Here is a 27,040-nt window from a genome sequence, read left to right on the forward strand (position 1 = left end):
GAGGGCGCTTCCGGCGGCGCTGGCGGCGGCCCGGGCGGGGCCATGGGCCGGGGCGGGCCCGCCATGCGCTACAACGAGCGGGAGCTGCTGTCCCTGGCCCGCCAGCCCGCCGAGAAAGCGGCCGAGATCCGCATGAGCGTCCCCAAGAAGGGCAGCGGTGAGGGGGAGTCAGGGCTGGGGTTATTGGCGTAGGAGCCGGGCAGGACCGCGGGTACCTGAGGGCCCCGAGCGGGGAATCAGGGCTGCGGTTACTGGGATGGGAGCAGGGCAGAACCAGGGGAGGACCGGGGGTACCTGAGGGCCCCGAGCGGGGAATCAGGGCTGGGGTTACTGAAGAGGGACTGGGGGAGCTGCGTGGGAGGAGTGAGGGTGCTGGAGGATCCAGGCTGGGAAACCAGGGCAGGACTGGGAGTGCTGGGCACAGGGGCAGGGTAGGACTGGTTGTACTGGGTGGGCAGCACTGGGCAGGGCACTGGGCAGGGCACTGGGCAGAGGGGCAGGGTAGGACTGGTTGTACTGGGTGGGCAGCACTGGGCAGGGCACTGGGCAGAGGGGCAGGGTAGGACTGGCTGTACTGGGTGGGCAGCACTGGCAGCACTGGGCAGCAGGACTGGGGACAGGCAGACTGGGAGGGCTGGACTGTGCGAATGGGGAGCACCAGTGGTGGGATCCAGCTTGGTTGTGGGGGCTGGGCTGGGCTCAGGGAGATCCCCCATTTCCAGGGGATCTGGGGAAGAAACTCTTCCCTGAAATCTCCCAGTAAATTCCCTTGCAAACCAGCCCTGGAGTGTTGTACTCCCTCCCTTGAGCTGAGCCTTTCCTCCTCTGAGGACCTGCTGGACTTTGTCCCTGGGAGGTGACGCCCGTGCTGGCAGCTCCAGGTGGGGCTGCTGGGATCTGGAGCTTTTCCTGGAGTGCCTGAGGCCCTGTGCTGCTGCTGGGAGCTCTGAGTGCCCGGGAGGAGCTGCTCTGGGGCTTTGTCATCCCGAGGTCACTTTGTCACCCCCAGGCAGTGTTTAGGGGGAGTGCAGGGGGTGCTTTGGTGGGCTCAGTGCCATGCTGAGGGCTGGCAGGGGGTGCCCCCTGTGCCCTCTGTCTCAGCCCTGCCCTGCTCCCCCTGTCCCTGCAGTGCTGAAGAAGCGCCTGGTGAAGCTCGTGGTGAATTTTCTCTTCTATTTCCGCACTGATGAGGCTGAGGTAGGGATTGAGCCTCTGGCTGGGGTTTGTTCCCCTCCTCCTTTCTTCTTGTTCTGTGCCTGGATTGTGTGGGCTGGGAAAATGGAGCAGGGAAATGGAACAGGGTCCACCTTCCCTCTTCCACCAGCTCAGCAGGAGAGCTGGAGAGGGACTGGGGATGGAGGGACAGCACACAGGGAATGGCTTCCCACTGAAAAAGTGAAATTTAGATGGGCAAAAATTCCATTTAGATGGGATATTGGGCAGGAATTGTTCTCTGGCAGAGCTGGGCGTGCTCACCTGGACAAGAGGAGGCTCCAGGGAGAGCTCAGAGCCCCTTGCAGGGCCTGAAGGGGCTCCAGGAGAGCTGCAGAGGGACTGGGGACAAGGCCTGGAGGGACAGGAGCCAGGCAATGGCTCCCACTGCCAGAGGGCAGGGCTGGATGGGATCTTGGGAATCAGGAATTGTTCCCTGGCAGGGTGGGCAGGCCCTGGCACAGGGTGCCCAGAGCAGCTGGGGCTGCCCCTGGATCCCTGGCAGTGCCCAAGGCCAGGCTGGACAGGGCTTGGAGCAGCCTGGGACAGTGGGAGGTGTCCCTGCCATGGCAGGGGTGGTACTGGATGGGCTCTGAGGTCCCTTCCAACCCAAAGAGCTCTATGAAGTTAAAGATAAATCAGGTTTTCAATCCTTTCTCTGCTGTCTGATTTGCTTCTGACACTTTGGTTCACTTGGACAAGGATTTCCTGTGGTTCATGTTGTTCATGGCCAGTGTCACCCACTGTCCCCACGTCCCTGAGTTTTACCAGGTGGATTTCTGTCCCTCCTGAGCTGCTCCAGCTCCCCTCACCCTGTTTAACCCCTTGCAAGGCTCAGCACAGCCCTTACACAGCTCAGTGTTGGTTATTCTGGGTGTCACAGTAAATGTTTCATCTTTGATTTTAAAAGCAAAAGTTCTCTGGTATCACAGGGTGGTAAAGACCAGGCTGAATCTGAGCCAGAGGAGCTGATTAACACCTAATTAACAAATGCAAAGTGCTACAGGTGAGACTGGCATGAAAAGGTTGATTAAAGGAACATGAAATATGGTGCAATCAGACTGAGTTATTTAGAAGCAGCACCAGCTTGTGGAAGTTGCTTTAAAGGCCCCAGGGAAGCTCTGTGGGTTCAGCCCTCGTGGGGTTGGGGGCTCTGTGGGTTAAACCCTCGTGGTGTTGGGGGCTCTGTGGGTTAAACCCTCTCTCCCTGTGTTTTCCAGCCCATTGGAGCTCTGCTGCTGGAGCACTGCAAGATCACCAAAGAGGAGGAGAACGTCTTCTCCATCAGTGAGTGCTGCCTGTGCTCCCTTTGCCTTCCCCTGGTGGGGAAGGAAATGTTGGGACTGCTCAGTTCCTGCTCTCCCTGTGTCCCTGGGGTTAGCTCAGCCCTTCCCCTCCTCACTGCCCCCAGCCCTTCTCCTCTCCCTCTGTGGGGTCAGGCTCTGCTCCCAGGGAGCAGGACAAGAGGAAATCACCTCCAGTTGTGCCCAGGGCAGGTTTAGGTTGGATACTGAGGAAAATGTACCCCCCAAAAAGTTTGGAAGCACTGGCACAGGCTGCCCAGGGCAGTGGTGGAGTCACCATCCCTGGGAGTGTTCAGAAGATCTGAGGCTGTGACACCTGGGGACAGGGGTGAACTTGGTGGTGCTGGGCTCGTGGTTGGATTTGATTATCTCAAAGGCCTTTTCCAACTTCACCAATTCCTCAGCCTTTCCCCTCCTCAGCTGTCCCTCACTGTGCCCATGGCCCATCCAGGGAGGTCTCAGGGATATTCCATGGCACAGCCTGTGGGGTTTGCACAGCAGCACTAAGAGCAGCCAGGCCCCTGAGTGCCTGTGGAATCCCTGGCAGGGGGAGCTTGGTTATTGACAGATCTGCTTTGTGCTGCTGCATTTCATCCAAAAAAACACCCTGGAGAGGCTCAGATAAAGCTGCTCCAGCCCCATCCTCCCCTCTGTGTGTCCTTGTGCAGCTGCAGCTGGGCCAGCTCCCCTGGGAGCAGCCTTTCATCCCCTGTGCCAGAGGTATGTGGCCACAAGAACAGGATGTTTCTCCAAGGCCATCCCTGTATCTTTTGGCCTGGCTGCCAGGCACAGCTGTGGCTCTGCTCTGTGCTTCCCTCAGACAGCCTGAGCACACTGAGCCCACAGCACCACGTGCTGGACTCTGGGGTTTAGGGGTGTTGGGAGCTCTGGTGGGGGAGGATTCCTGAGCAGGGTTAAACCCAGCAGTTCCTGGTGTTGGGATGTGTCCACAGCACATCCTGACCCAGGGGTTTGGCAGCAGCAGCAGCTCTGAGGGTCTGCTCAGCAGAGCTCTGGGGACACGAGCTGGTGGCATGTCCTGGTCAAGGACTGGAGTGGCACCAGGACCTGCTCCCCATGGTGGCAGTGCCATGTGAGTGCCACATCCCCAAAATCCTCCAGCAAAGGCAGCTCAGGGCCTTCTCCCAGTGCAGTTCAACCCCTTGGTTATCTCTGCAGGTATCCCAGTTCCTCCCTCAGGGCTGTTTCCCACTTGGATTTAAATCCTGGTGTCATTGCAAGGGGCCTCAGGGAGTCAGTCCTGGATCTGGCCATGCTGGTCCTGTTCAGGTCACCCTCAGTTTGGGAAGTTGCCCTTCCCAAGGTGTCTGGCTGCTGTAAGCTGGGAAATGCTGTGGGCAGCTGCCCCAGGCACCCAGAGCCACCCAGGGAATGGGAGAGGGGCTGCAGGTGGGGGTGGCAGACTCATTCCCAGCTCATCTTAGTTAACAGAGCTGCTAATTGTGGCCTGGCAGAGTCTGGGGAGCAGCAGCAGCTCTGCCAGGACCTGCCTGGAGCCTTTTCCTTGTCCCTGGCAGGTTTCATCGAGGAGCCAGAGAGGAAATACTGCTTCGAGTGTGCCACGGAGGAGCAGTGCCAGGAGTGGGTGGAGGCACTCAGGAGAGCCAGGTGGGCTGAGCCCTCGGAGCCAGGGCAGTGCTGGGGGCTCTGGGCTGTGTTCTGGGATCAGGAACTGGGAGGGCAGGGTTGTCTCCTCCCAGACAAGCTTCCCTCCAGCTCTAAATAGCATCTGAAACTTCCCCACATCCTTCCCGTGCTCTGTTCCTGTCTTGCAGCTACGAGTTCCTGAGGAGGAGCCTGATTTTCTACAGGAACGAGATCCAGAAGATGACAGGGAAGGTGAGTGGGTCCCTGCAGGGCACTGCTCAGGTGTCACTGATGGCTCTGGGTGCCAGCAGGGGCTGTTGCTGCCAGTCCTGCCCAGGCTGTGTGTGACAAGGAGATCCCAGATCCCACAGGGAGCCGTGGTCTCCTGAGCACCTTGCCCTGGGTGCACAAATCCCAGTGCTGGAGTGTCTGGGTGCTGCAACCCTGGGTGCTCCAACCCTGATGCACAAATCCCAGTGCTGGAGTGGCCCAAGGTTTGGAGCTGGACAGGTCCAGAGCTGGCCTGGCCTCCCAGGGGCCCTCTGGAACAGTTCACACCACCCTGGGCAGATCCATGGGTGGAGATGCTGCTCACCCATCCCCTGCCAGGTGCCAGGAGCAGCCCAGCTCAGGGGAGGGAGGTGGCTGTGGCTCCCTGCTGTGTCCTGTGTGTCCCAAGGGCTGCTGGGCTTTATCTGCATCTCACTGGTGCCTCCCTGTGCTCCCCACAGGACCCCCTGGAGCAGTATGGAATCTCAGAGGAAGCTCGTTTCCAGCTGGGAGCACACAGGCAGTAACCCTCACCTGCTGCAGCTCCCCACACTGACCACCTGACTTTTTTATTTATTACCCCAATCATTTTGTATTTTTTTTTAAAGGAATTCGTTGCACATTCCCAATGCCCCAGCTGGGGGGCTGAGCTGCTCTGTGGGTGCTGCAGGGGGAGCAGAGCCCCCAGCTCCTCCAGGCCATGCTGGGGCCAGCTCCACCCTTCTGCTCAGCTTCCCTGGCTCAGGATCCTCCTGCAGTCTCCCAGGGCTCATCCCTGGCTGTAAGAGGATGTGACTGATGCATTTCTGGGCTCCAAATTAACCCCCTCCTGCCCTCCAGGGAGGGGTGGGAATTCCTCCAGCTCAGCCACAGCTCCAGCTGATGCAGAGGAGCATCTGCAGCCCTGTGCAGCCTTTTGGGGTCTTCTTTTCCCTCCCCTGGGCAGGTGCTGCAGTTCCTGGGGGCTGGATAAGCCCATCCAAAAGGACAAAGCTGCAGAGCAGGAGGGAACAAAGGCAGGGAGAGATCCCTGTGTGATCCTGCCTGCCTGCAGAGCTCTGCAGTGATCCAGATGGAGCAGCTGGCAAAGGCAGGAGCTGCTCCCCTTGGCTGGAGGATGGAGCTGCAGGACATGCACCAGCTCAGCCAGGCATTAACCCTTCACTCCCTGAGCCACTGCTGCAGCTTTTCACCCCTCTGTGTGTCCCCTTTGTCCAAAGGGACAGACCAAAAGACTGTGCCAAGGTCCCAGTGAGCTGCCAGGGAACCAGGGCTGCCTGTCCTGGAGCTCCTGCAGGGAGGAGATGAGGATTAGGAACAACATCCCCATAGGATCAGCCCTGGCTCTGGCTGCACCAAGGAAAACTGCCCAGACATGAGGGATGGATGGAGGACACTCCCCACACCCAGGGCTGCAGCAAACCCAGATTCTCGACTGCCAGAGCAGCTTCCCTGGAACCAGCCCAGGAAAACTCCCAGGAAAGGCCCCAGGGGTCACTGGCAGAGGCTGCTGGCAGCAGGAACGGGGCTGGGGCAGGCCAGGGTGGGGGCTTGGCCTGGGCTGCAGCTCTGGGCGTTGTTCCCCTCCAGCTGCCCAGCCCAGGGAGGGGGTGGAGCAGCCTCTGAGCTGGGCTTGAAAGGAATTTTGGGGTCTTTTGTGGGAATTAATGCCCAAACCAGAGCCCACAGTGCAGCCTTTGGTATCCCAGTGTTCTCTCTTTACCTCATGCAGCTGAGTACCAGCAGTGACACCTGTCACTGATGTTTTACTTTTGATCTCAAAGCTGAGATTTTTCCCTTTTCCCTCCATAGATCCTCTCTTTCCCTTGAATCATTCCAGGTGCTTGCTCCAGAAATTACCAAAATCAGCTGAGGGCAGCTGCCCTGGGGGATCAGCCGAGGGCAGCAGGGAGGGAGCAGAATCCGGGGGGATTGCAGACAGATGGCAGCTCCAGAGGAAGCAGCAACGAGGGATTGAGAGCAGGAGCACACCAGAGCTGTGCTTTAGGGAATCAGTATGCTTGGATGACTCCAAAGAGCATTTTAATCCTGCCCAGCCTGCATTTTTCCACAGCAGAGCTGAGTTCTCAGCTGGGCCTGCCACCACTGTAGCAAATGTGTCACCTGTGCCTTGCAGGACACCTTTCCCCAGGTGCAGCTGCCACCCTCCAGTGTCACTGTGCAGAAAATGGGTTTTATTTGCTGGGAACAGTTGGGTGAGCGAGAGCAAAGCCCAACATTTGAATGTTCATCACCAATGACATTTCTTACCTGAATGTACAACAAAAGCTGTGAAGAGTTCCAGGGCCAGGCCAGGCCCAGGGACTCAGATCCATTGTAGGGCAGGGCTGGGACACAGGGGTGGGATTTAGGGAGGGAGGTTGGTACTTTGTAGACACTTTGAAATCTGCATCAACTGCTGGTGATTTACAGACAATTGTTCATTTTTCACATTCTGATGACTTTGCTTGTTGTGTTTCAGCTGAGAGCCATTTCTGTGTTGTACAGTGAACATTCCCAATAAATCCTGTTTTAATCGTTGTGATGGTCAGAACTGTTCTACAACACCAAAACCTCCCTGGGAGGGGTGGCTGGAGCCAGAGGGGCACCAGGGGTGGTTCCTGCTCAGGACCCAGCTGGGGATGGCTCCACCAGGGGCTTTGGGGAGGCTTTTTTAAACAATCAGAATATTCTGGGTTGGAAGGGACCTTAGAAGCTCAGCTAATCCAGCTGGTACTGGAGCCAGGCCAGGGGCAGGTGACAAAGCTGTGTAGGAAGAGGAGCTGGGTCAGGCTGTGGCCCAGCAGAGCCATGGCTGGGGGCTCTGGGTGAAGCTGGGGCTGTGTCTCATTTTAAATCCTACAAGCAATTGGCTCAGGAAATGTTTGTGGCCTCCAGCTCAAACACATCCCTGGCTGCCTGTGGGGTTGGTGCACTGGTGCCACTGCTGGCTGACAGGGAACAGAGCTTGGATGGGTTGGGAATCCTGGAATAAATTAGGTTGGAAAATACCTCTAAAAAATCAAGTCCAACCATGACCCAGCACTGCCCTGTGTCCCCAAGTGCCACATCCACACTTTGTTCCAATGCTCCTGGGGCTGGTGACCACTCCACCCTGGGCAGATCCTTCCAACACTTCCCAAACTTTTCAGTGAAGAAATTTTCCCAATTTCCAATCTAAACTCCCCTGGCCCAGCCTGAGGCCGTTCCCTCTGCTCCTGTCCCTGTTCCCTGGAGCAGAGCCCAACCCCTGGGCTGTCCCCTCCTGGCAGGAGCTGTGCAGAGCCACAAGGTCCCCCCTGAGCCTCCTTTGCTCCAGGCTGAGCCCCTTCCCAGCTCCCTCAGCCCCTCCTGGAGCTCCAGACCCTTCCCAGACCCATTTTCTGCCCTGGACACCCCCAGCCCCTCAGTGTCCCTTGATGGGCCCAGAGCTGTCCCCAGGCCCTGCTGTCCCTCCCCAGTGCCCAGCGAGGATCCCCAAACCCTCAATTGGCTCCCCAATCCCCAAACCCCAGAGCTGAAGGTGCTGCCTGGTTCAGGGATCCCTCTGTGCCCCCACAAAAGCCGCAAATCCCATTTCCCTCCTGACTCTCTGAGGCAGTGAAAGTCCACACGAGCTCGGTGTATTAAAATACAGACACTTTAATATAAAGACAAAACTTCAAAGCATCATTTCAATTACAAATCAAGGGAGACACAAGAAATTAAGTGGAGGGAGGGGAGCAAAAACTAACTCTTACATTGTGGAGAATTAGAAAGGCTGGGTGGAAATATATATATTATACATACATATATACACACCAGAATTCACACTACTGCTAGGCAGGAATGAAAGGAATGACAGAACAACTTACCAGCATATAAAAAAAAAATCCAAAAACAAACCAACCAAAAAAATAAAAGATAAATTAGGGGAAGTTTGAATTTTAAATAATTCAGTTTAATAGGCTAAACTATATAAACTAATTCCTATTCACTAGGAAACATCCCATATCACTGTCCTAAGAAAATGGGTTTTTCTAAAAATCCATTGAAAAATGGATTTTTATTAGTAGTTAAAAGTTTACTAATCAATTCCTGAGCAACAGCAACCTCATCATCTACTGCTTTCCCCATCCAAGTCCCACTCAGCGAGGGCAGGCTCTCACTCCTAAAAAGTTTAAGTAGAACAGAGACCTAAAAAGTTGGGTTTTAATTGGAAATCGATCACTTCAAAGATTAAAAGGTTAAAAAGCCAAGCAGGATGGATCAACCCATTCCACCTTTTCCTCAATAACTCCAGAGACAAAACCTTTTAAAAAAATTATTTGACTGCACCAGAAAAGCAACCAGATGTACCTCGAGAAAACCAAAGGATCACAAACCTGAGAACTTCAGGGTTAGCACTGCCAAACTTGGAATTTTCAGATGAGATTTTGTTTTTACACCATAAAGAACTCAAGGACCCTCTTCAGGAAGAAGGTCCCAAACAGTAAAAACACTGGAGAATTATTTCCCAATTTTTTTTGTCTTGGGTTTAAACCCTGAAGTTCCCAATAACAGCATCTTTCAATGCAATATTCAGTCTAAATATATATTTATATATTTATAATGTATAAGGATAAATAAAATATGGCACAACAACATTTTGAAACAGCTTTTAGTGAAAACCTGACCTGCAAATGGAGCAGAAAATGGAAATGGAGCAAAAAAAAAAAAAGAAAATAACCCTTTAAAACCAGTAAGACTTCAAATATTTATAAACTGACTGCACATCTGTACTCCCAAAACTCCAATTCCTGTGATTTTTCCTCAGTGCTGCAGAGATAGTTCACAAAAACACTGTGAAGTTTCTGCTCCCCAAAAGCATTTTGGGTTCACAGCCCTGTCCAAGGCCCTCCCCTGCTCCCAGTCCTCAATCCTCTCTGTGCTTTTGGCTCAGGCAAAACAAGAAAAGCAGAATTTTCCACGACAGCTACCCCTGGGAGCTGGGATCATTCCAGGGTGGAGCTCTCCAGGACAAAACCCACAGAGACCCCTCAGGTTTCCAGGGCTTGGAGCAGAGGGAGAATTCCAGCACCAAAATCAAAGGGATCACACAGGACGTGACCAAGCAAAGCCACCTCAGCACCAGGGACAGGAGAATGGCAGCTCCAGGAGCAGCTCCTGGGGACAGTGACCCTGGGCCAGGCTCTGAGGTGGCCCCAGGGCTCAGGAAGGGCCCAGGGAGGGCTGAGCAGGGAGGGGAATCCCCATCAACAGCCTGAGAGCAGCTCCCAGCACTGGGAGTCCCAATCAGCAGGACCTGGAGCAGGGCAGGGGAGCCAGAGCATCCTCAGGGCACAGGGGACACAGGGGGACACAGGGGGACACAGGTCCCCAGTGCCAAGGTGGGCCCTGAAGGGACTCAGAGGAGCTGGAAGCACTGGCTGTCCCCTCCTGTCCCCTCCCTGAGCCAGGGCTGGGTGTCCCCAGCAGCTCTGCACTGCTGGGACTGGGACTGTCCCTGCCACCACCCCCCTGTCACCACCCTGTCACCTGGACTCTCTTCCAAGTGGAAAAATACCCACTGGTGGCAGATGCTGCTTCCTGAACACACAACCCCAGCAAGAACCAAACCCCAGCAAGAACCAAACCCCAGCAAGAACCAAACCCAGGGCTGCGTTCCCACGGCCACAGGAAAGGACCTGGAAGGGGCAGCCCAGGCTGAGATGGAATCAATGAGCACAGGCAGTGAATTCACTGTGCAGTGAATTCACTGTGCTGGGGAGCACCCGAGCTGAGGTACCCCACAGGGCTGGGTGAAGGTGCAGGAGCTGCAGGTGAGGCAGGTCTGGCTCTCACCATTCTGCTCCCAGATGTGTCTGTACAGCATCAGAACCGTTTGGGAAGATTGGAAAGCACCAATAAAGGTTATTTAAGAAGTCAAAGAAGGCTGAAGTGACCCCAGCACACGTCTCAGAAGGAAATCTGTCCCCAGGGTGAGGGCAGGGACACAGCCCCACACAGCCCTGGAGCAATGCTGCAGCTGGACAGGTTTCCATGTGGGATGGAAGAGCTGATCCACTCCCAGGCTGCAAGTGCTCAAGTGACCTCCTCAAGGATAAAATTTGACTAAAAAAGAAGAAAGTGACTCAGCTGAACTGAGTGTGACCCAGAGCTGGGCGAGTTTCACACTAAGGAGTGTCAAGTCCTGGGGGTTTGGAATCTCTGGATTCAAGAAGAGATGAGTAAATCCATTCATGAGCAAGTGATGTCACCTTGCTGCCTGCAGGACCTCAGGGACTGTGGTGAGATCCCAGACAGACCCTCCAAGCTCAGTTTGATCCCAGCAATGAGGGGAATCTCACTCCCCATGCCAGGCTGAGCCCAGAGCCCAACCCCAGGCAGGAGCAGAGGGAGCACAGAGCCTGCACTGGAAGATAAAGTGCTGCCAACAGCAAGGAAGGTAAAGAGATGGAAGCACAAGAATTTCGGGTCTGTGTGGTCAAGGAGACACAAATTCCTGGTGATCAGAAGGAGCTGGAGATGCCAGGACAGTGAGGATGTGCTGCACTCCCCAAAAGCTGCTCCCCTCCTCCTCTCTCCCACTGCAGCCACAACTGCAGGGAGGTGAAGATGCTCCCTGGTTGTCCAGACTGATCCACACCTTCCTTTAGCTTTGTGCCCAGCCTGGAGGGGATGGAGGGACACCTCCACTCCCCTTTGTCCCCTGCAGCAGCTCAGATCCAGCCTCCACATCCTCAGCAACGCTTTCCCTCAGCAATCCAGCTGCTGGGTGTCTCCACAGCCCTGGCTGATGGAAGAAGAACTGCTGCTGAATTCCTCATCTGCAGCAAATCCCAAATTTCGGTGCAGTGCCTTTGGAGCCCTCCCAGCACTGTGGGTCCCAAGGGACTGGGCCTGGCGAGCCAGAGGTGGCAAATGCCCAAGAAAGGAAGAGTCCACGGAATTCTTGTTCCTCAAGGCTGACATTCAGCAGCAGGGACAGGTTTTCCTCAGCACAGCACTCAGGAAGTTCCATTTTTTTGGCAGCAGATTTGCTCCAAGATGTATTTTTGCTTCCTGGCGTGTCCTTTGCTGGAAGCAGGGACCTGGAGGAGGGGGAATGGTGTGACAGCCTCAGGACTGGACCCAGCACCAGCAGGAGAAATTCTCTTTTTTGGAACTGTTTGGCTTTGATTGCTCCAAAGGATCTTCAATTATTGCAAACAGGTTTCAGCTCCTGGCTCGGTGTTCCAGCAGTGGGGTCACAGCTGTGGCCACATGGATCCAGCCAGGTGAGAGCATTCCCAATGTGCAGACAGAGCAGCAAGAGACTGCTCAGGAGCTGGACTTGATCAGCCTCCAGGTCTCTTCCAACTCAGGATGTTCTGTGAGTCCAAGATTTTAAGCTGAGCTTGCCCCAGATCATGGCAAAGCAATAAAAGGTCAGGGAGAGGGAAGACAAAACCAGGAATCTCCTGGCAAAATCATCTCCCAGCTCAGCCAGAGCTGAGGCACCAGCCCCAAATTGCCCCCTTGGCTTCCCTCTGGAAGCACAACCTGGGAAGCACAACCAGGAACAGTCACAGTGCAGGGCTTGGGCTGGGGGGGGGACAGCAGCAAGGCTGGAGCAGCTCCAGATCCCCCAGAGTGGGGTGGCAGGGGGGGCACAGAGGGCACTGGGGTGGCAGGGGGGGCACAGAGGGCACTGGGGTGGCGGGGGGCACAGAGGGCACTGGGGTGGCAGCAGGCAGTGCTGCACAGGCAGGGGGAGGATGAGGCCCAGGCAGACTGGATCCTTTCCAGGAACCCCAAAGATTCACTCCTGGGTCTGCTTCCCTTCCTGGGTGACATCTGGAGAGTCAGAGCCAAAACTCCTGGGGGTGGCAGAGGCTCATCACAGGTGATGCTGAGCTCCAGGGGCTGTGCTGCCATTGCTGAGGCTGCTCCTGAGCCAGCCCTGCCCTGGGCAGTGACACAGGTGACACTGAGGCACAGCCAGGCTTTGCTTTTCCACAGCACCCAGCAAAGAGCAGGGGACAAACTCCTCACCCAAGGCTCCAAAGGGTCCTGGAATCACAGAATTGTTCAGGTTGGAAAAGATCTTCCAGATCAGTGAGTCCAGCTGTGAGGTGACAGTGGCCAGGCCACCCTGACAGCTGTGATGATGCAGAGCACATCATTCCCAAAGGATCTGTCCCTCCTCAGCACGCAGGGAGTGCCAGGTGCCAGCAGGGAGGGTGACACAGGTGACACAGGTGACCCAGGCCTGTGTTCCATGGGATCTCTGCGTTGGTTCCTTCTCCAGGAGGAATCCTGGGAGTGCCCTGGGCACCACCCAAGCCAGGACAGGGATGGCAGCTGAGTTTTCTTCCTGGATCTCTGTGGTTGGAGGTGAAGGGAGGCACAAGAGCTCCAAGGGGCACCAAATCCTGCTCCCTCTGCAGGAAAGGATCTGATCAAAGCAGGGGGGTTAAAAGCTTCTACTTGAATTTCCTCCTCTCTCTCTTTCAACAGAGATTTCAACGATGGGGGAGAGGTGATTAGGAAATGAATTAAGGCTGCTGCCCCTCCAGCAATCACTCATTTACAGTCTCCAGAGGCCCCAGCACTCTGCTGTGTGCTGGGGCAGAAGCTGGAGCTGCCCAACTCCCAGCTGCAAAACATCTGGGTTACTGTGCTCCTGGATTCCAGGACATACACTGTGTTTGGCTCCTACGAGAAGCTACTGGATGTTCCTCTCACCCTCTGAGCATCCCTGCCCTTCTCCAGGTTCTCCTTGTGCTGCCAGACCCTCAGCAGGACACACCCTGTCCCACACAAAGCAGAAATTCCAAAATGCCCCCAACTCCCAGGGCTTCCAGTCCCTTCCCAGAGGACAGGGAGGCAAAGCCAGACCCCAGAGGCTGCACAGAGGCTGCCATGGAAGACACAGCCAGGAATCCACAGGACAACTGCACCTGGTCCTAAACCTCCCCAAGACTGCCCAGGATGAGGCTCAGAGCTGAACCTGCAGAGGGAGGAGCTGCTGCAGCCCCTGAGCCCTCCAACACTCCCAACCCTGCTGGGCCCAGGCAGCAGGAGAGCCCAGGAGGGCACAGGGATCCCACTGCCCCCAAATGCAGAGCCCAGGAGGGCACAGGAACCTCTCTGACCCCAAATCCAGAGCAGCTCTGTGACCCTGGGGGCTCCAAGGGGCTCCTGACTGCAGTGAGAGACTCAGCAGGGAGCACTAGAAGGGCTCCAAAGACAGTGCTGCCCCTCTGAGCACCAGGGAGGTGTTTTCCAAAGCCTGAATGTGATTTTTTTCCAGTCATTTTGCTGTTGCAATCCCCTTTCTACTGTAATATTTTTAATTGGTGCTTGGCCCGGCCTGAACCAGACCAGCCTGATTTCTACTTAAATGGATCCTCCTTCTCCTCCTCACTTTGTGCACTTGGATAAATAAGTTTTTTACAAGTTCATTGTGCATTGTACAAACTAAAACCAAAGGAAACCAAGCATAGGAAACTCGGAAGTTTTCATCACAGCTCTATAAAATCAGCCCTTCCTGCACACACGGCACCGAGTCACGACGCAGGGGGACAGTGACAGGGTCAGGTCAGGGTGTTTTTGTGAACTACCATTCAAGAACCTACTCCAAAGCAAAGGAACACAAAAGCAAAATGCACCTTGTTAATCCATGTACACGGCCAAGCCGGGTCAGAGTCAAGTATCAAACCCCTGCCAAGGAAACGCATCGTGCTTGGAAGGAAAGAACAACGAGCTGAGCAAACTCTGCAGCCTGCAGCAGGACAGAAACACAAGGTTCAACCCTCCCAAAGCTGGGAAAGGGCTGCACCAGCACCAGCCAGCACACACCCTGCTCAAACACCAAGGCCAGCCCCAAGAAGCGTTACCAGACCAGCTACCAAAATTCACAGTGACCCCAGCGCCACCAAATGGCCCAGGGAAGGAGTTTGGATGGGGCAGGACTTGGATTTCTCCTGTCCCAGCTGTGCCTGCGTGGGCTGTGCCTGCCCAGGCTGCTCCAGAGGGGAGCACAGAGCCCTCATTAGTCACAAACTCAATTAAAACCCACCCAGGTAAAAAGGGCCTGGCTCAGTCTGAACCAAACCCCGCGGGGAGAATTCCTTCCTCTGTCAGCCCTGGCTGCCAACCAAGAGGAGTTTGGGACAGGAACACAGGCAGGGGAATAAATAATCTGCAGACCTTTAAAAACTGGGTTTGGCATTGGTCAACCCCCCAAAATCAGCACCAAGGATTCAAACCAGAGGCACAGTTCTGACGGACAAAATAGCACCGAGGAGGCTCTTTTACATCTCTGCTGGTGTGCCAGTCCTTTAGTATTCAGAGAATTTAATAATAATAAGTTGTATTTATGAATCTAGGTGGAATAAAATAAGTCAAAATTGTTTTCACTTTAAAAAAAAAGATAAATACTTTATCTAAACTATCAACAATACAAACTGGAGCTTTAAGCATTTCTTTTGCCTTATTTTTTTTTTTTGCCTTTTTTCCTTTTTTTTCCTTTTTTTTTTTAAGTCAGATTCACAGTAAATGTTTGCTCTGTTGTTTAGGTCTTTTTTTATGGTTTTTATTTTGTCCAGTAGTAAGAGTAGAAACCCCTGCACAGGCCAGGTGAGCACCTTTCAGTGGAAGCCGAGTGAAGTTGGTCCACGTTGTCCTTGCATAGGTCACATTGGGTTGAGGTAGAAATCCTAGTTACCTGCACAACAGGAGGAGAGGAAGAGACTCATCTAAATAAAAGGCAAAAATCTGCTGTGTTCTTAGATGTGTCAATCATTCCTACATTGCTCCAAGACCTCCTCAGATGAAGCAAATCTTGACCCAATCCCAATTAGAGGAAAGGATGGATGTTCCAAGGGACGTGTGGCCCCTCCAAATGCTGCAGCTTTTCAAGCTGTGGCTGTTGTTGAACTCTGTCCTATGGGACTGAAATCAAGTGAGGGGAAAAGAGTAAAGAAGTATTTCCCCCCTCAGCATTTCACCTTTTTATAGTAAAAGTTAATCTGCTTTGAGTTTTGTTATTATTGTGGGAGAGGACATTATGAATCCCAGAAAGGTTTGGGTGGGAAGGGACCTCAGAGCCCATCCAGTGCCAGCCCTGCCATGGCAGGGACACCTCCCACTGTCCCAGGCTGCTCCCAGCCCTGTCCAGCCTGGCCTTGGGCACTGCCAGGGATCCAGGGGCAGCCCCAGCTGCTCTGGGCACCCTGTGCCAGGGCCTGCCCACCCTGCCAGGGAACAATTCCTGCCCAAGATCCCATCCAGCCCTGCCCTCTGGCAGTGGGAGCCATTCCCTGGCTCCTGTCCCTCCAGGCCTTGTCCCCAGTCCCTCTGCAGCTCTCCTGGAGCCCCTTCAGGCCCTGCCAGGGGCTCTGAGCTCTGCCTGGAGCCTTCTCTTGTCCAGGTGAGCACCCCCAGCTCTCCCAGCACAGAAGCAAAGCAGATTATTTCAGTGCCCAATTCCTGGTTCCAGCCCTGCTTCCCCAAGGACTGAACACATCTGAACCCATTTCTGTTCTCACTGAAATCAAGGGCACTGCTCCAACACCTTGGCTTCAAGTCACAGGGCTTGGGATCACAACCACCTCTGGTACCATCAGTTCTGCTCCTGTGCTCCACAACCCAGCTTTGACACCCAGCTATTTTTCTACCAGTCCCTGTTGTGCTTTGCCTCTATTTTCAGTGTTTTTCAGTGACAGGGACTGTCACACCTGATGGATCCTAGTCCAGCATGGTCTCAGTTCCAGGTAATTCCAACAGAGGCTCTCACACTGTCCTCACACACAGACCCCAAACTGACCCTCCTCATCATCCCCATCCTCTCTCTGTTTGGGGTTTTTTCCACGCCCACCTCTCTGCTGGCACACAAATCCCTTCCTCAGCCTCCCTTTCCTGCAGGGAAGGACCTGGCAATACTTACGTGCCTCCCAAAAGCCTAACCAGGGGTTTGTGGTGTCTGAGGAGGAATTTGATGAGGAAAACACTACACACAATGCACAGAGGCTCTCTCAGGTGTGTTGTAATCGAGTTTTATAAGCAGCAAAGTGTGTTCAACCACGTTTGTAGCTTTGGTACCAGTGGACAGCAACAACATCACAGACCTACAAGGAAAGCAGGGAGCCAGCTCTGGGGCTGGACACACTGGATGCACTTGGCAAGCACGAGTTGGTACAGCAGGATTGCCACAGAGGGTTTGCATGAACCACAGGACCCAGCTCTGTGGTGGTACAGTTTATTCTAGAGACAGTTCAATAAATACCTGCTGCAGGAGAAATGCACACAGCCTCCAGAATCTCCTCCAGCCTTTGTGGAGAGTGGAGCCCACTTCCCCCTGCACATTCCCTGTGCTCCCAGGGCTTGTGAGCAAAAATAAAAACATCTGCTGGGGCTGTTCCTGCTGGCCCTGGCAGCAAGTCCAGCACAGGGAAGTGACAGGGGAGTCACAGCCCTTCTCTGCTCCCTGTGGTTGTGTTTCCAGTGATGCAGGGGACACTGACTGCACTGCAGGCACAGGGAATTTGCTCTCCAAGCAAAGCTGAAGGTTATAACCTAGAGATTTTTAACTTTATCATTATTCAGAGCAGCTGTTGTTGACTGGCAGTTTTTACTGACCACCACATTGTCACACAGAGTCACAAAGAGGCACCTTTGGGCACCTCAGTGCTACAGGACTGGTTTGGGATAAACAGGCTGTGCAAGAGTGGAGGGGGATCAGATGGGCAACACCCACTTCCAAAAACTGTATAAAACCACATGGAAAATAGACATTTCCTCCTGTGACTACCTCCAGAAAGAACATTTTCTCTTCCTATGAAGAGACCTCAGCCTGAGCATAACCCTGAGCCAGAGCAGTTACCCCTGTGAGCACTCCTTGTCGAGAAATCCTGACTCCCAGAACAGAGAGCACCAACACGTCCCATCCTCTGCGAGCAGCTGATTTGCTCCCCACATTTTAGAGACTTCAATCCCCACATTTTAGAGATTTCAATCCTCACATTTTAAAGACTTCAACCCACATTTTAGAGTTTTCAATCCCCATTTTAGAGACTTCAATCCCCACATTTTAGAGATTTCAATCCCCATTTTAGAGACTTCAATCCCCACATTTTAGAGATTTCAATCCTCACATTTTAGAGACTTCAATCCCCACATTTTAGAGATTTCAATCCCCACATTTTAGAGATTTCAATCCCCATTTTAGAGATTTCAATCCCCACATTTTAGATATCAATCCCCACATTTTAGAGATTTCAATCCCCATTTTAGAGACTGCAATCCCCACATTTTAGATATCAATCCCCACATTTTAAAGATTTCAATCCACACATTTGAGAGATTTCAATCCCCATTTCAGAGGTTTCTCTCCCCCATTTTAGGGCTCGTTTTCCCCGTTTCAGAGGTTCCAGTTTCACGGAGCCCGGCCCCGACCTCTCTCTCTGCAAAGGAAGAAGCGTCAAGTGAGCATCTCGCACGCAAACTCCTCTGGTTTTGTGTCTGGCCTTACCTTACAAAACAAGAACTGTTAGCTAAGCAAGCTCTTTATCGTGGCTTAACCCCCGAAAGGTGCGAAGCATAAGGAGGCTGCATGCCAAGGGTCACCCACATAGCGGCCGTGCCAGCGGCGTTGGGCTGCGGGAGCACGCGGGGCAGGGGCGGGTGGTGCACGGTAAAGGAGGGGCGGGAGGGTTTGTGCTGGAGAGAAGCCAGTTTGAGAGACAAAGAAGAGTTAGACTGGACAGGAGCAGAGGAGGAGGAGGAGGAGGAGGGGAGGAGGAGGAGGAGGAGGAGGGCAGGAACGTCTCGCCAGGAGGGATGGAGGGCAGGTTCTGCAGGAGAGCAGGCTCGGAGTTAGAAGCGAGTAAAGGAGGAGGGGGAGGCAAGGACACGTTAGGAGGGGGTGGAGGGGGGTGGAAGACAGATTGCACTGGAGCTCTGTTGAGGTGCTGAGCAGGTCTAGTCTCACTAGATGTTACTAAATTAGAGGAAGAGGGTGGGAAGGATGAGGATGAGGTGCTGGCAACAGCCTGCAGAGGGTTTAAGCTTAGCACGGTGCTGCTAGAGACAGCACTGCTGCTGAAACTGGCTCCAAACTGATGAGGAGAGGAGGCAGAAGGCACCGCATGGTTAAAAATACCTGCAAACAGGAGAGAAAAACTCAGCTTCAACAGATGGCCTTTGTACAGTCTCAAGTGACAAGAGAAACAAAACAAAAAAAAAGAAAATAAAAGAAAATAAACAAACAAACAAAAGCAAAATTATAATAAGTTACAGCCCCATACAAAAATGCGCGGCGTGAGAAGGCAGCAAGCAATGAGGAGATAATGGTGCAGGCCAGGAGGTACAAAAGGTTCCACTTACCTTTCCTACTGCCAACCTCTAAAGGCCACGAGGAAAAATGGTCAGACCCAAGAACTGTCACTTCTATACCACACAGGCAGAGTTTTGATGAGATTAGAAGTGATCTTTAGAGTTGCTTATCTGAAGAGTCAAAGTGCTGCTCTTCCCTCCCCACCCTCCTGCTCCCCCACTTATAGGGCAGCAGAGGGGAGGTGTAATTCCAGCAAATCTACGTGCTGAGAGATGTGAGAGTTAGGATTTCCCGACATGGTGCCTGAATGATCATGGACAGGTCAGAAAAACTGCCCTAGACACTTAGAAATGGCAGGTTCAGCCTATCTTCTGGTCCTGCCAGCTTGTCCCCGGTGTGGGCCACAGAAGCCAAGCCTGTGCAGAATCCCAGAAGTGCAAGGTGCATATGGCATTGCCCTTCCTGGCCAAGAAATGCTCTTCATGTCCATTCAAGGGCCAGAATGCTACAGAACTCCCAACACCAGCTCCTCTGATGTTCTGCTCCTCCTGGATCATGCTAAATCCATTCAAGGCCTAAACTCAACCTCTACTCAAGTTGACAAGTTAGAGATCCTTAACATGGTACCAGGACAAGTCAAATCTGTTACCTGCAGGCAGACCTAAGTTGGTTCCAACACAGCAACATCTGAACAAGCAAACATTATCAATCACAAAGTCTGGGTGTATTGTTTCATTAAGGTGGTACAACAAGCTCATCTAGCAGACAAAGCTCATGAGATTTCACTGTAGGGAACTGAAATCATCCTAGCAATTCCAAGAGAGAGAAAGAGAGAGAGAGAGGAGACTGGTTATGTGGGACAGATCTGCTTGGCATCCTGTAGAAATGAAAGGGTTTCACCCCTGGAGAGGCAGTGTCAGACTTTCCTTTAGGGCCTGTCTTATACCAGAGAAAGAGTTCTGCCTACCTCCAACTGTTCCACCTGTAACCCCAGGAGAGAAGTTCCCCATAGTGTGAGAATTAGTCAGTCTGGTTGCAGCTGATGACACGTGGACCAGACTGGCAGCAGCTGGCATTGAATTAAATAAGGACTGCAATACTGAGGAATTTGTCACCGAGTTGAGGTTTGCTTGCAAGGCCATGGGGCCGAGGGGGAACTGTGATCCAGTGGTCAGAGTGTTGAGGAAGGGATGGTGCGTCGGGACAGACGGCGCTGGGTTCCCTGCTGAGGAAACAGCAGTAGAAAGGCTTTTACCATTCAGAAGGCCACCAGACGAAACAGCAGCAGAAATGAAAAGGTTGTGGCCGTTTTTAAACTCCACGTCTCGGTCCCTTCCCTTGCCGACCTTCCCGTTGTGCTGCACTGAGTTTTTCTCCACAGCCCCCCCGGCCCGGGCGCTCAGCTCGCCCAGCTCCTTGCCCTTCACCCCCGGCCGGCTCAGCTCTTCTCCCTTGGTGCCCAGAGCTTCCAGCTGCCTCTTGTTCAGGAACAGGTTGGTGTCTGACACCCCCAGGTCCTTGCCTCGCTGCGAGGGGAAGCCCAGGGAGCAGTTGGAGCCATCCCCAGCTTTGTGAGGGAGAGCAGCGCCGTCCATGAAGCCGTGCAGGCCCAGCTCGGAGGACAGGCCCCCGTTGTAGCTGAAGCCATTGGGGGGGTTTGTGCCAGGGCTCAGCCCATCTGAGGGCACTGCCAGGCTCTTCCTGGGGTGTCCTGGCACCTTGGTGTCCATGGGCAGCCCGTCCTCGGAGGGAGGCCTGAAGGCAAACAGGGAGTTCTGGCTCAGAGCTGACACGGCCTGCAAGGGGCTGTCGGTGGTTTTGGTCAGGTTGATGTCAGATATCGGTGAAAAAGTCGATTTCCATTTGCTGCTGTTCATGTTCTCGTTGCTTTGTGCTTGTTTCCTCCCCGATATGCTGCCACCTGGTTGTGGGGGAAGGTTTAAAAATGTCAATAAACAGCATTCACTCAATCTGCCCCTTGAGAATGGGGTTTTATAGAATCACAGAGTCCTTTAAGATCATCAAGTCCAATCATCAACCAGCACCACCACCATGGTATCACTAAACCACGTCCCCAAGTGTCCCATCCATTGGTTTTCTGAACACTTCCAGGGATGGGGACTCCACCACTGCACTGGGTGACCCCTTCCAATGCCTGACTACCCTTTTAGTGGTGGTCAGGCACTGAAATTAGAAATAACATAAGATATAAATAAATAACATATAATAATAAGAAATTCTCACAATATCCAATCTAAACCTCGCTTGGCACAGCTTGAGGCCATTTTCCCCTGTCCTGTCCCTTGTTCCCTGCGAGCAGAGCCTGATTCCCCCTGGCTGTCCCCTCCTGTCAGGCAGTTGTAGAGAGTGAGGACTCCCCAAGCCTCCTTTTCTCCAGGCTGAACTCCCTCAGCTCCCTCAGGTACTCCTGGGGATCCAGACCTTTCTCTGAACAGCACCCACATTTTTTATCCTTCAAAACCCACCTTTTATCAGTCTGTAATTCTATTTCTGAACCAAAGGCAGAAATATTTGTGAAGTCACCTGAAAGCCCTTAAAATTCAGTTTAACACTCTGGAAAAGTCTGAGAACACTGATCTGGTTTTTCCCCCTATATTTGTACTACAAATCCTTCCTCAAACCCTGAGTCAGTGAAAAAACTGGTCAGATCTTTGCTGACCTGTGACTACAGAAAGAAGTGACCCAAAATCTGTAATTAGCAGCCACCTGGCTTAATGATGATTAAGAATGACACTTGGTCCAGCAGCAGAGAGAAACATCCCACTGACTGCCAGCTTCACCCATGCCCAGGCCCAGCCATGCCACAAACAATTCCCATTCCTCACACGTACCATTTTCAACAGTCTTCTGTGGAGATTTGCTTTCCAATGATATTGTTGCAATTTTCCTCTCAATTCTAGGGGGAAAATAGAGAGATTATTGCACCTATAGCACAAACCTTCTGTTGCACATTTCCCCTCACAAACTATACACTTCATGATCAGGTCTTATCAGATGAGAGAGTGTAAAAAACAACTCAGTCCCACAGTTTTGTGTCACTAAGGGAATTTATAAGCAATCAAAAACCCACCACAAGCTTTAGGCAGGAGCCATTATAGAATTACTGCTCTTTGACAGGATTAGTGCACGTTCAGAGAACTTTGTTGTTTTCTTTCAAAACAAGCAGAACCACATTTCTGTAGTGGCTATTTTTCTCAGAACCATAGGATGGTTTGGGTTGGGAGGGACCTTAAAGCTCATCTCACCCCAACCCTGCCATGGCAGGGACACCTCCCACTGTCCCAGGCTGCTCCAAGCCCTGTCCAGCCTGGCCTTGGGCACTGCCAGGGATCCAGGGGCAGCCCCAGCTGCTCTGGGCACCCTGTGCCAGGGCCCTCCCAGGCTCCAGCCATCCCTGGGCTGAGCCCCCTCCTGATTCTGGCTGAATTGAGAGGAGGAGAGGGGCAAACCAGGCAGGTTTGGGGGCTGCCAGCAGCACCTTCCTGGATTAGCAGAGCAAACAGAAACCTCACAGCTGCCAGGATGGGGAAATGAGCTGGGCAATGCTGGCCCCACTGGTCAAGGGGAATAAATCATCAGCTTTGGGGAATCAATTCCAGAATCCCAGAATACCCTGAATGGGAAGGGACCCTCAGGCATGATCAGCGCAGCCCCTGTCCCTGCACAGCCACCCCAACAACCCCACCCTGAGCAGCCCTGGGAGCTCCTGGAGCTCTGGCAGCCTTGGCACCATTCCCTGGGGAGCCTGGGCAGTGCCCAGCAGCCTCGGGGGGCAGAACCTTGCCCTGAGCTCCATGCCAAGGCCTGGCCCAGCTCCAGCCCTTGCTGGGCTCCTGTCCCTGTCCCAGAGCAGAGCTCAGCCCCTGCCCCTGTGCCTGCCCTGGGGAGGAGCTGCAGCCCCCGAGGAGCCTCCCCTCAGCCTCCTCCATTTCTCAGTCATTTCTCCAGCAGTTATCTCCAAGGCCAGACCCTGCCAGCTCTGCAAACACAGCAGCAGCACCAGCAGCTTCCCACATTCTACTGCCTGAATACCTCCCCTGTTCACAGCTTCAGCCACATAAGAGGTTTGGGATAATGGGATGGGCCTTTAAGCAAGGAGAACAAAGAGGCTTTAAACACACCCCTCCTGCTGAGAGCAGCGTTATCAGCCCTGAGAGAAACCCTATCCTGAAACTGTGCCTGTGCATTCACCTGCTGCTATTGTGCTCATCCTCAGAGCCCTGCTCGTCATCCGATGTCAGGGGGGAGTAATGGACACCGTTGCTCTGAACGAGGGGCTTCTCTTTTTTCAGCACTGGGGGCTGGTCATTGTCCTGGTAAGGAACAGGAGAGTTCTTCAGGGAGTTTTCAGGAGAGGAAATGGCTGTTATTTCTAAGGGCTGGTTAATGTTATTGACCTGGGTGAAAAGGAAAGAAAGCAGTTACACATGAGAGTATCCTTGGAAAGGCATCTTATAAAGATTTTAATGCAGTTTAACTTGCTCTGGGACATCCAACTGCTGCTGGTTTAGCACTGCTGCTGCTCTCTTCCACCTCCTGCATTAAAACCTGGGGTGAAAGCTTAAATAAACTTGGAAAAATAGCTAATTTTCATTCTTTGATTTCATGTGTGACATCAGAAATGATGACCTGGGATAAACCTATTCTTCTCAAACTACACTGCAGGATCACATGCACACAACTCTCTAGCTGGCTTCATTAGCAAGAATGCCATATGCTTCTGGCACTCCTCTGCTGTTTAGTCAATCTTAGCTTAAACTATTTTCAAAATATTGAATCTACAGCCTCAAAAATCAACTTCACTGCAGAAACAAGCTCTTTGTCATGAAGGAAGAGATTATTTTTAATTTTTAATGCTCTGACAGCAATGAGCTATTAGAAGACGTTCTGCTTATACACAAACTGTTCACCAACTTAGTGAAAACGAGAGGCAGGAATTGCTGCAAAGAGCCTCCATGGCAATTCCTGCTCCAGCCTGGAGCTTATCCCTTGTGGAGTCCTGTGATTCCTTCCTCCTCTGGGAAAACCCCAGAGCCTTGCCTTGAAAAGACTTACCATAGTCTTACCATAGAATTTACCCCACCTGGGTGGACAGGAAACACTTCCCCATGGAGTCTTGCCCAACACTGACCCATCCCAGCTCCTTCCCCCATATGTCCCAACTTCCCTTGCTTTCTCCTTTCCCTGTTTCTTCCTTGGTTGTGGCATCCCTGGTGGCCAGCCCCATCTTCCCTGAAAGCCAAAGCCCTTTGCCCTGCCCTTTGTGCCACCCCTATGCCCTTCCCTACTTAACCTTGTGCACAGAACATGGTTTCTCTTTTGTCTCTGGTTCCCCTTCAGTGTGCTGAAATAAACCTTGCTGGAACTGACCACGTGTTATAGATACACATTATAATATTGGCTTTTCACTAATATTAAAATGGATTTTATATGTGTGATGTAAAAGTAACTTTGTTGTAAAGATATACTTTTTATTTCTGTTATTAATTAAGCTTAGAAGTGAAATGGCTGATTTAAGTGTGCTTGTGTTAAAATGCCTGCTTGGATGGGATAATCATAGGATGAGGACACCTGTACAGATCTGCCAACCATCAGCATCTGCTGTCTAAACAAAGTGTGGACCAAGGCCCAAAAACTGGAAGTGATAAAGAAAAGGAACCAAAACCACAGCCAAGAAACATGCAGGCTCTAAAAAGGCAGACCCAAGGAGGGGCCATGGAAAATAGTTCCTGGAATCTGTAAACTAGTTATGGATATGCATAAGGGTCTATGAATATGCAACAGGCTGGTGTAAGGAAAAGGGTATTTAAGGGGTATCCCCAAAGGCTGAGTGCCAAGATGCACCTGGCTGTAATAACCTTTGCTCTATGGTCCTTGTCTCCTATTGCCCTTGATTAAACTTCTCAAATTTACACAGGAGAGTGAAGGTGTTTTTCACAGGCTGAAAACCCTTCCTTTATTAAACTTCTCAAATCTTCAGGAGAGTGAAGGTGTTTTTCACACCACACAAAAGGCCCTTCTGCCTCTCTTTGCTGAGCTTGCCATGGTGAGTGTGGTGAGTGTGGACTTGCCTGCCTTGCCTGAATGTTCACCCAAGCAGCTTTTCCACAGGAGATGCTTACTGGGGAACTACAGGAATGTGCACTCTGTTGACAGAGTGACAAAACTATTCTTTGTCCCCTTAAAAAAGAAATAAGCCCAGAAGTTTCTCTCCTCAATTAGGTGAAAAGACATCTCAGGGGGACTTCACCACAAACTTAAGGATAGCCAGTTGGACAGGAGCCAAAAAGTCCTGCCTGAGTAATTTACTAGAAAAAGACGAGAACAAAGAAACCAATGGCTTTTGTGGGGTGTTTTACCAGGAGCAAGAACCTCTTGCACCTGGCTGGGTTTTTCTCTGTAAAGAGTTTTGTTATTTTGCCTTTTATTAAAACCTTTTTGCTTCCAACACTACCACAGAAGCCATCCTGCTGATTTTATGCCTTCTAAGCTAGCTGAGCTATCTTGGGTGTAAAATAGATCTCCAAGAGCAAGATGAGACCTGGCTCAAGGACACCCCTATTTCAGGGAACAGGTAACAGCCACCACTTTCTAAACACTTTTTGTTTCCAACACTACCCCAAATCCTGTTGAGATTTTATGCTTTCTAAGGTAGCTGAGCTCTCTTACGTGTGAAATAGATCTCCAGGAGCTTGTGAGACCCAGCTCGAGGAGATATTTCAGGGATATTCCATATTTCAGGGAACAGGTAACAGCCACCACTCTAAACATTTTTGTTTCCAACACTACCACAGAAGCCATCCTGTTGATTTTATGCCTTCTAAGGTAGCTGAGCTACCTTGGGTGTAGAAATAAATCTCCTAGAGCTTATGAGACTAGAGGAGACCCCTATTTCTGGGAACAGGTAACAGCCACCACCCTCTAAACACTTTTTGTTTCCAACACTACCCCAAATCCTGCTGATTTTATACCTTCTAAGGTAGCTGAGCTATTTTTCAGGGATATCCCATGTTTCAAGGAACAGGTAACAGCCACCACCCCTACACTTTTTGTCACACCCCCAAATCCTGCTATCAACTCCTAAGGAGCTGAGCTATTCGGGGATATCCCATGGTTGAACAGGTAACAAGACCACGGCTGCACCTCGCTCCCAGAGCTGTCCCAAAGCCCAGCTGGGGCCCTTACCATGGAGTTGATGTTGAGGGGGACCCGGGGGGGCTGTGTGAGAGCCCGCCAGCGAGGGCGGGCTTGCGGTGGGGGTTGCCGCTGGCACTGCCCGGGTTCGATCTCTTCCGCCGGCCCCGCTTCTTCCCGTCCTGCCCGTGGGCCTGGCAGCTGCCTGCCACGGGGCTGTGCTTGCTGCAAGGGGATTGTTTTACATGTCCTGTATTAGGAGAGATTGTAAAGATGATTCTCCTCTTGGCCTCGTTCTCGGGATCTGAAAAGGCTGCATCACACTGCGGGTCCCCCTTTGTTGCTTCGGCAAAGATCTTCTGAGCCTCTGCACTCTGCAGTCCCCCTGCCAGGCTCTGGGCCGGGCCACCTAAGCGGGGGCTCAAGTGCTGCTGAGCAGGGGAGTTCTGCCCAGAGTTCCTCATCATTAGCAAAGGATGTTGTGGAGTGGAACTCCGAGACCCTACAGAGTTAAAGAGACTCCCAGAGTCGTCCAGAGCTGCCTGATCAACACTATGGTTAAGATGGGCTGGGCTGTTTGTAAGATTTCCATTGACTGCCACGGAGCCAGAAGAGTAAGAAAAACCTGTTGAGAGGGAAAGTATAGATCATTGCTGGGGCTGAGCGAGAGAGAGGTCACTGAGAACAGGGCTGGGAGGGCCAGGAGGGATTCCAGCTCTGCCTGGAGGACAGCCAGTGGCCCTGGATTCCATAGGAAACACAGGGCTGCTTTTCCATGTGGCTCTCTGGGTGCCGAGGTGCCAGTTGGGGGTTAGGGACTTCCACTGCTCTCTTGCCAGTTCAGGAAAAGTCACCTGGTACATGGAGGTACCCACAGAACACGTGCTCCTCCCAGGTTTACATGGAATTCAAGCTAGAGCTTTGTTTGAACTATTACCCCTCTTTAAATCAGGGCTCCTCTACTCTCAACTCCTTCCTTTCATCAAGGAAATGGGATGGCCAGACTCAGTCCTTCCCTTCTCCAAAAAGAGAAGGACTTTGCCATCCACACAGCCCACCTCCTCCAAATTCAGCAAAAGGCTGAGACGTAGGGAGTGACAGGGGACCTTCAAAGACATAGTGGCAGAAAAATTCCACAAGGAAGGAATCTTGTGACAGGAATTCAGAATTTATCACAGGGTATCATAAA

General features: G+C 52.5%; 2 protein-coding genes across 2 annotated transcripts in view; one reads left to right on the top strand and one right to left on the bottom strand.

Annotated features, from left to right (window-relative positions):
- The first annotated feature begins 13 nt into the window (after nt 1–13).
- Nucleotides 14–6,930, top strand: PLEKHJ1 (pleckstrin homology domain containing J1). Its single transcript, XM_030966664.1, has 6 exons — nt 14–157; nt 1,130–1,197; nt 2,433–2,499; nt 4,055–4,145; nt 4,313–4,376; nt 4,856–6,930. The coding sequence occupies exons 1-6, from the start codon at nt 43–45 to the stop codon at nt 4,919–4,921; spliced, it is 471 nt and encodes a 156-aa protein (XP_030822524.1). The 5' UTR covers nt 14–42; the 3' UTR covers nt 4,922–6,930.
- Nucleotides 6,931–8,036: 1,106 nt separating this feature from the next.
- The window catches only part of DOT1L (DOT1 like histone lysine methyltransferase), an 89,552-nt gene continuing 70,548 nt past the window's right edge, over nt 8,037–27,040 (bottom strand). The window contains 6 exon segments of the mRNA XM_030966557.1: nt 8,037–15,087; nt 19,664–20,617; nt 21,549–21,613; nt 22,909–23,114; nt 25,903–25,947; nt 25,950–26,476. Coding sequence (XP_030822417.1) covers nt 15,080–15,087; nt 19,664–20,617; nt 21,549–21,613; nt 22,909–23,114; nt 25,903–25,947; nt 25,950–26,476 — 1,805 coding nt within the window. The 3' untranslated portion in view covers nt 8,037–15,079.

The sequence above is a fragment of the Camarhynchus parvulus genome, chromosome 28 (assembly GCF_901933205.1).
Source record: "Camarhynchus parvulus chromosome 28, STF_HiC, whole genome shotgun sequence".
Lineage (NCBI taxonomy): Eukaryota > Metazoa > Chordata > Aves > Passeriformes > Thraupidae > Camarhynchus > Camarhynchus parvulus.

Excerpts from the sequence above, each read along its gene's own strand:
- PLEKHJ1 (XM_030966664.1), top strand. The coding sequence starts at position 43 with ATGGGCCGGGGCGGGCCCGCCATGCGCTACAACGAGCGGGAGCTGCTG. Across the intron at positions 2,500-4,054 it reads GGAGAACGTCTTCTCCATCA|GTTTCATCGAGGAGCCAGAG; the intron begins GTGAGTGCTGCC and ends TGTCCCTGGCAG. Across the intron at positions 4,146-4,312 it reads GAGGCACTCAGGAGAGCCAG|CTACGAGTTCCTGAGGAGGA; the intron begins GTGGGCTGAGCC and ends CCTGTCTTGCAG.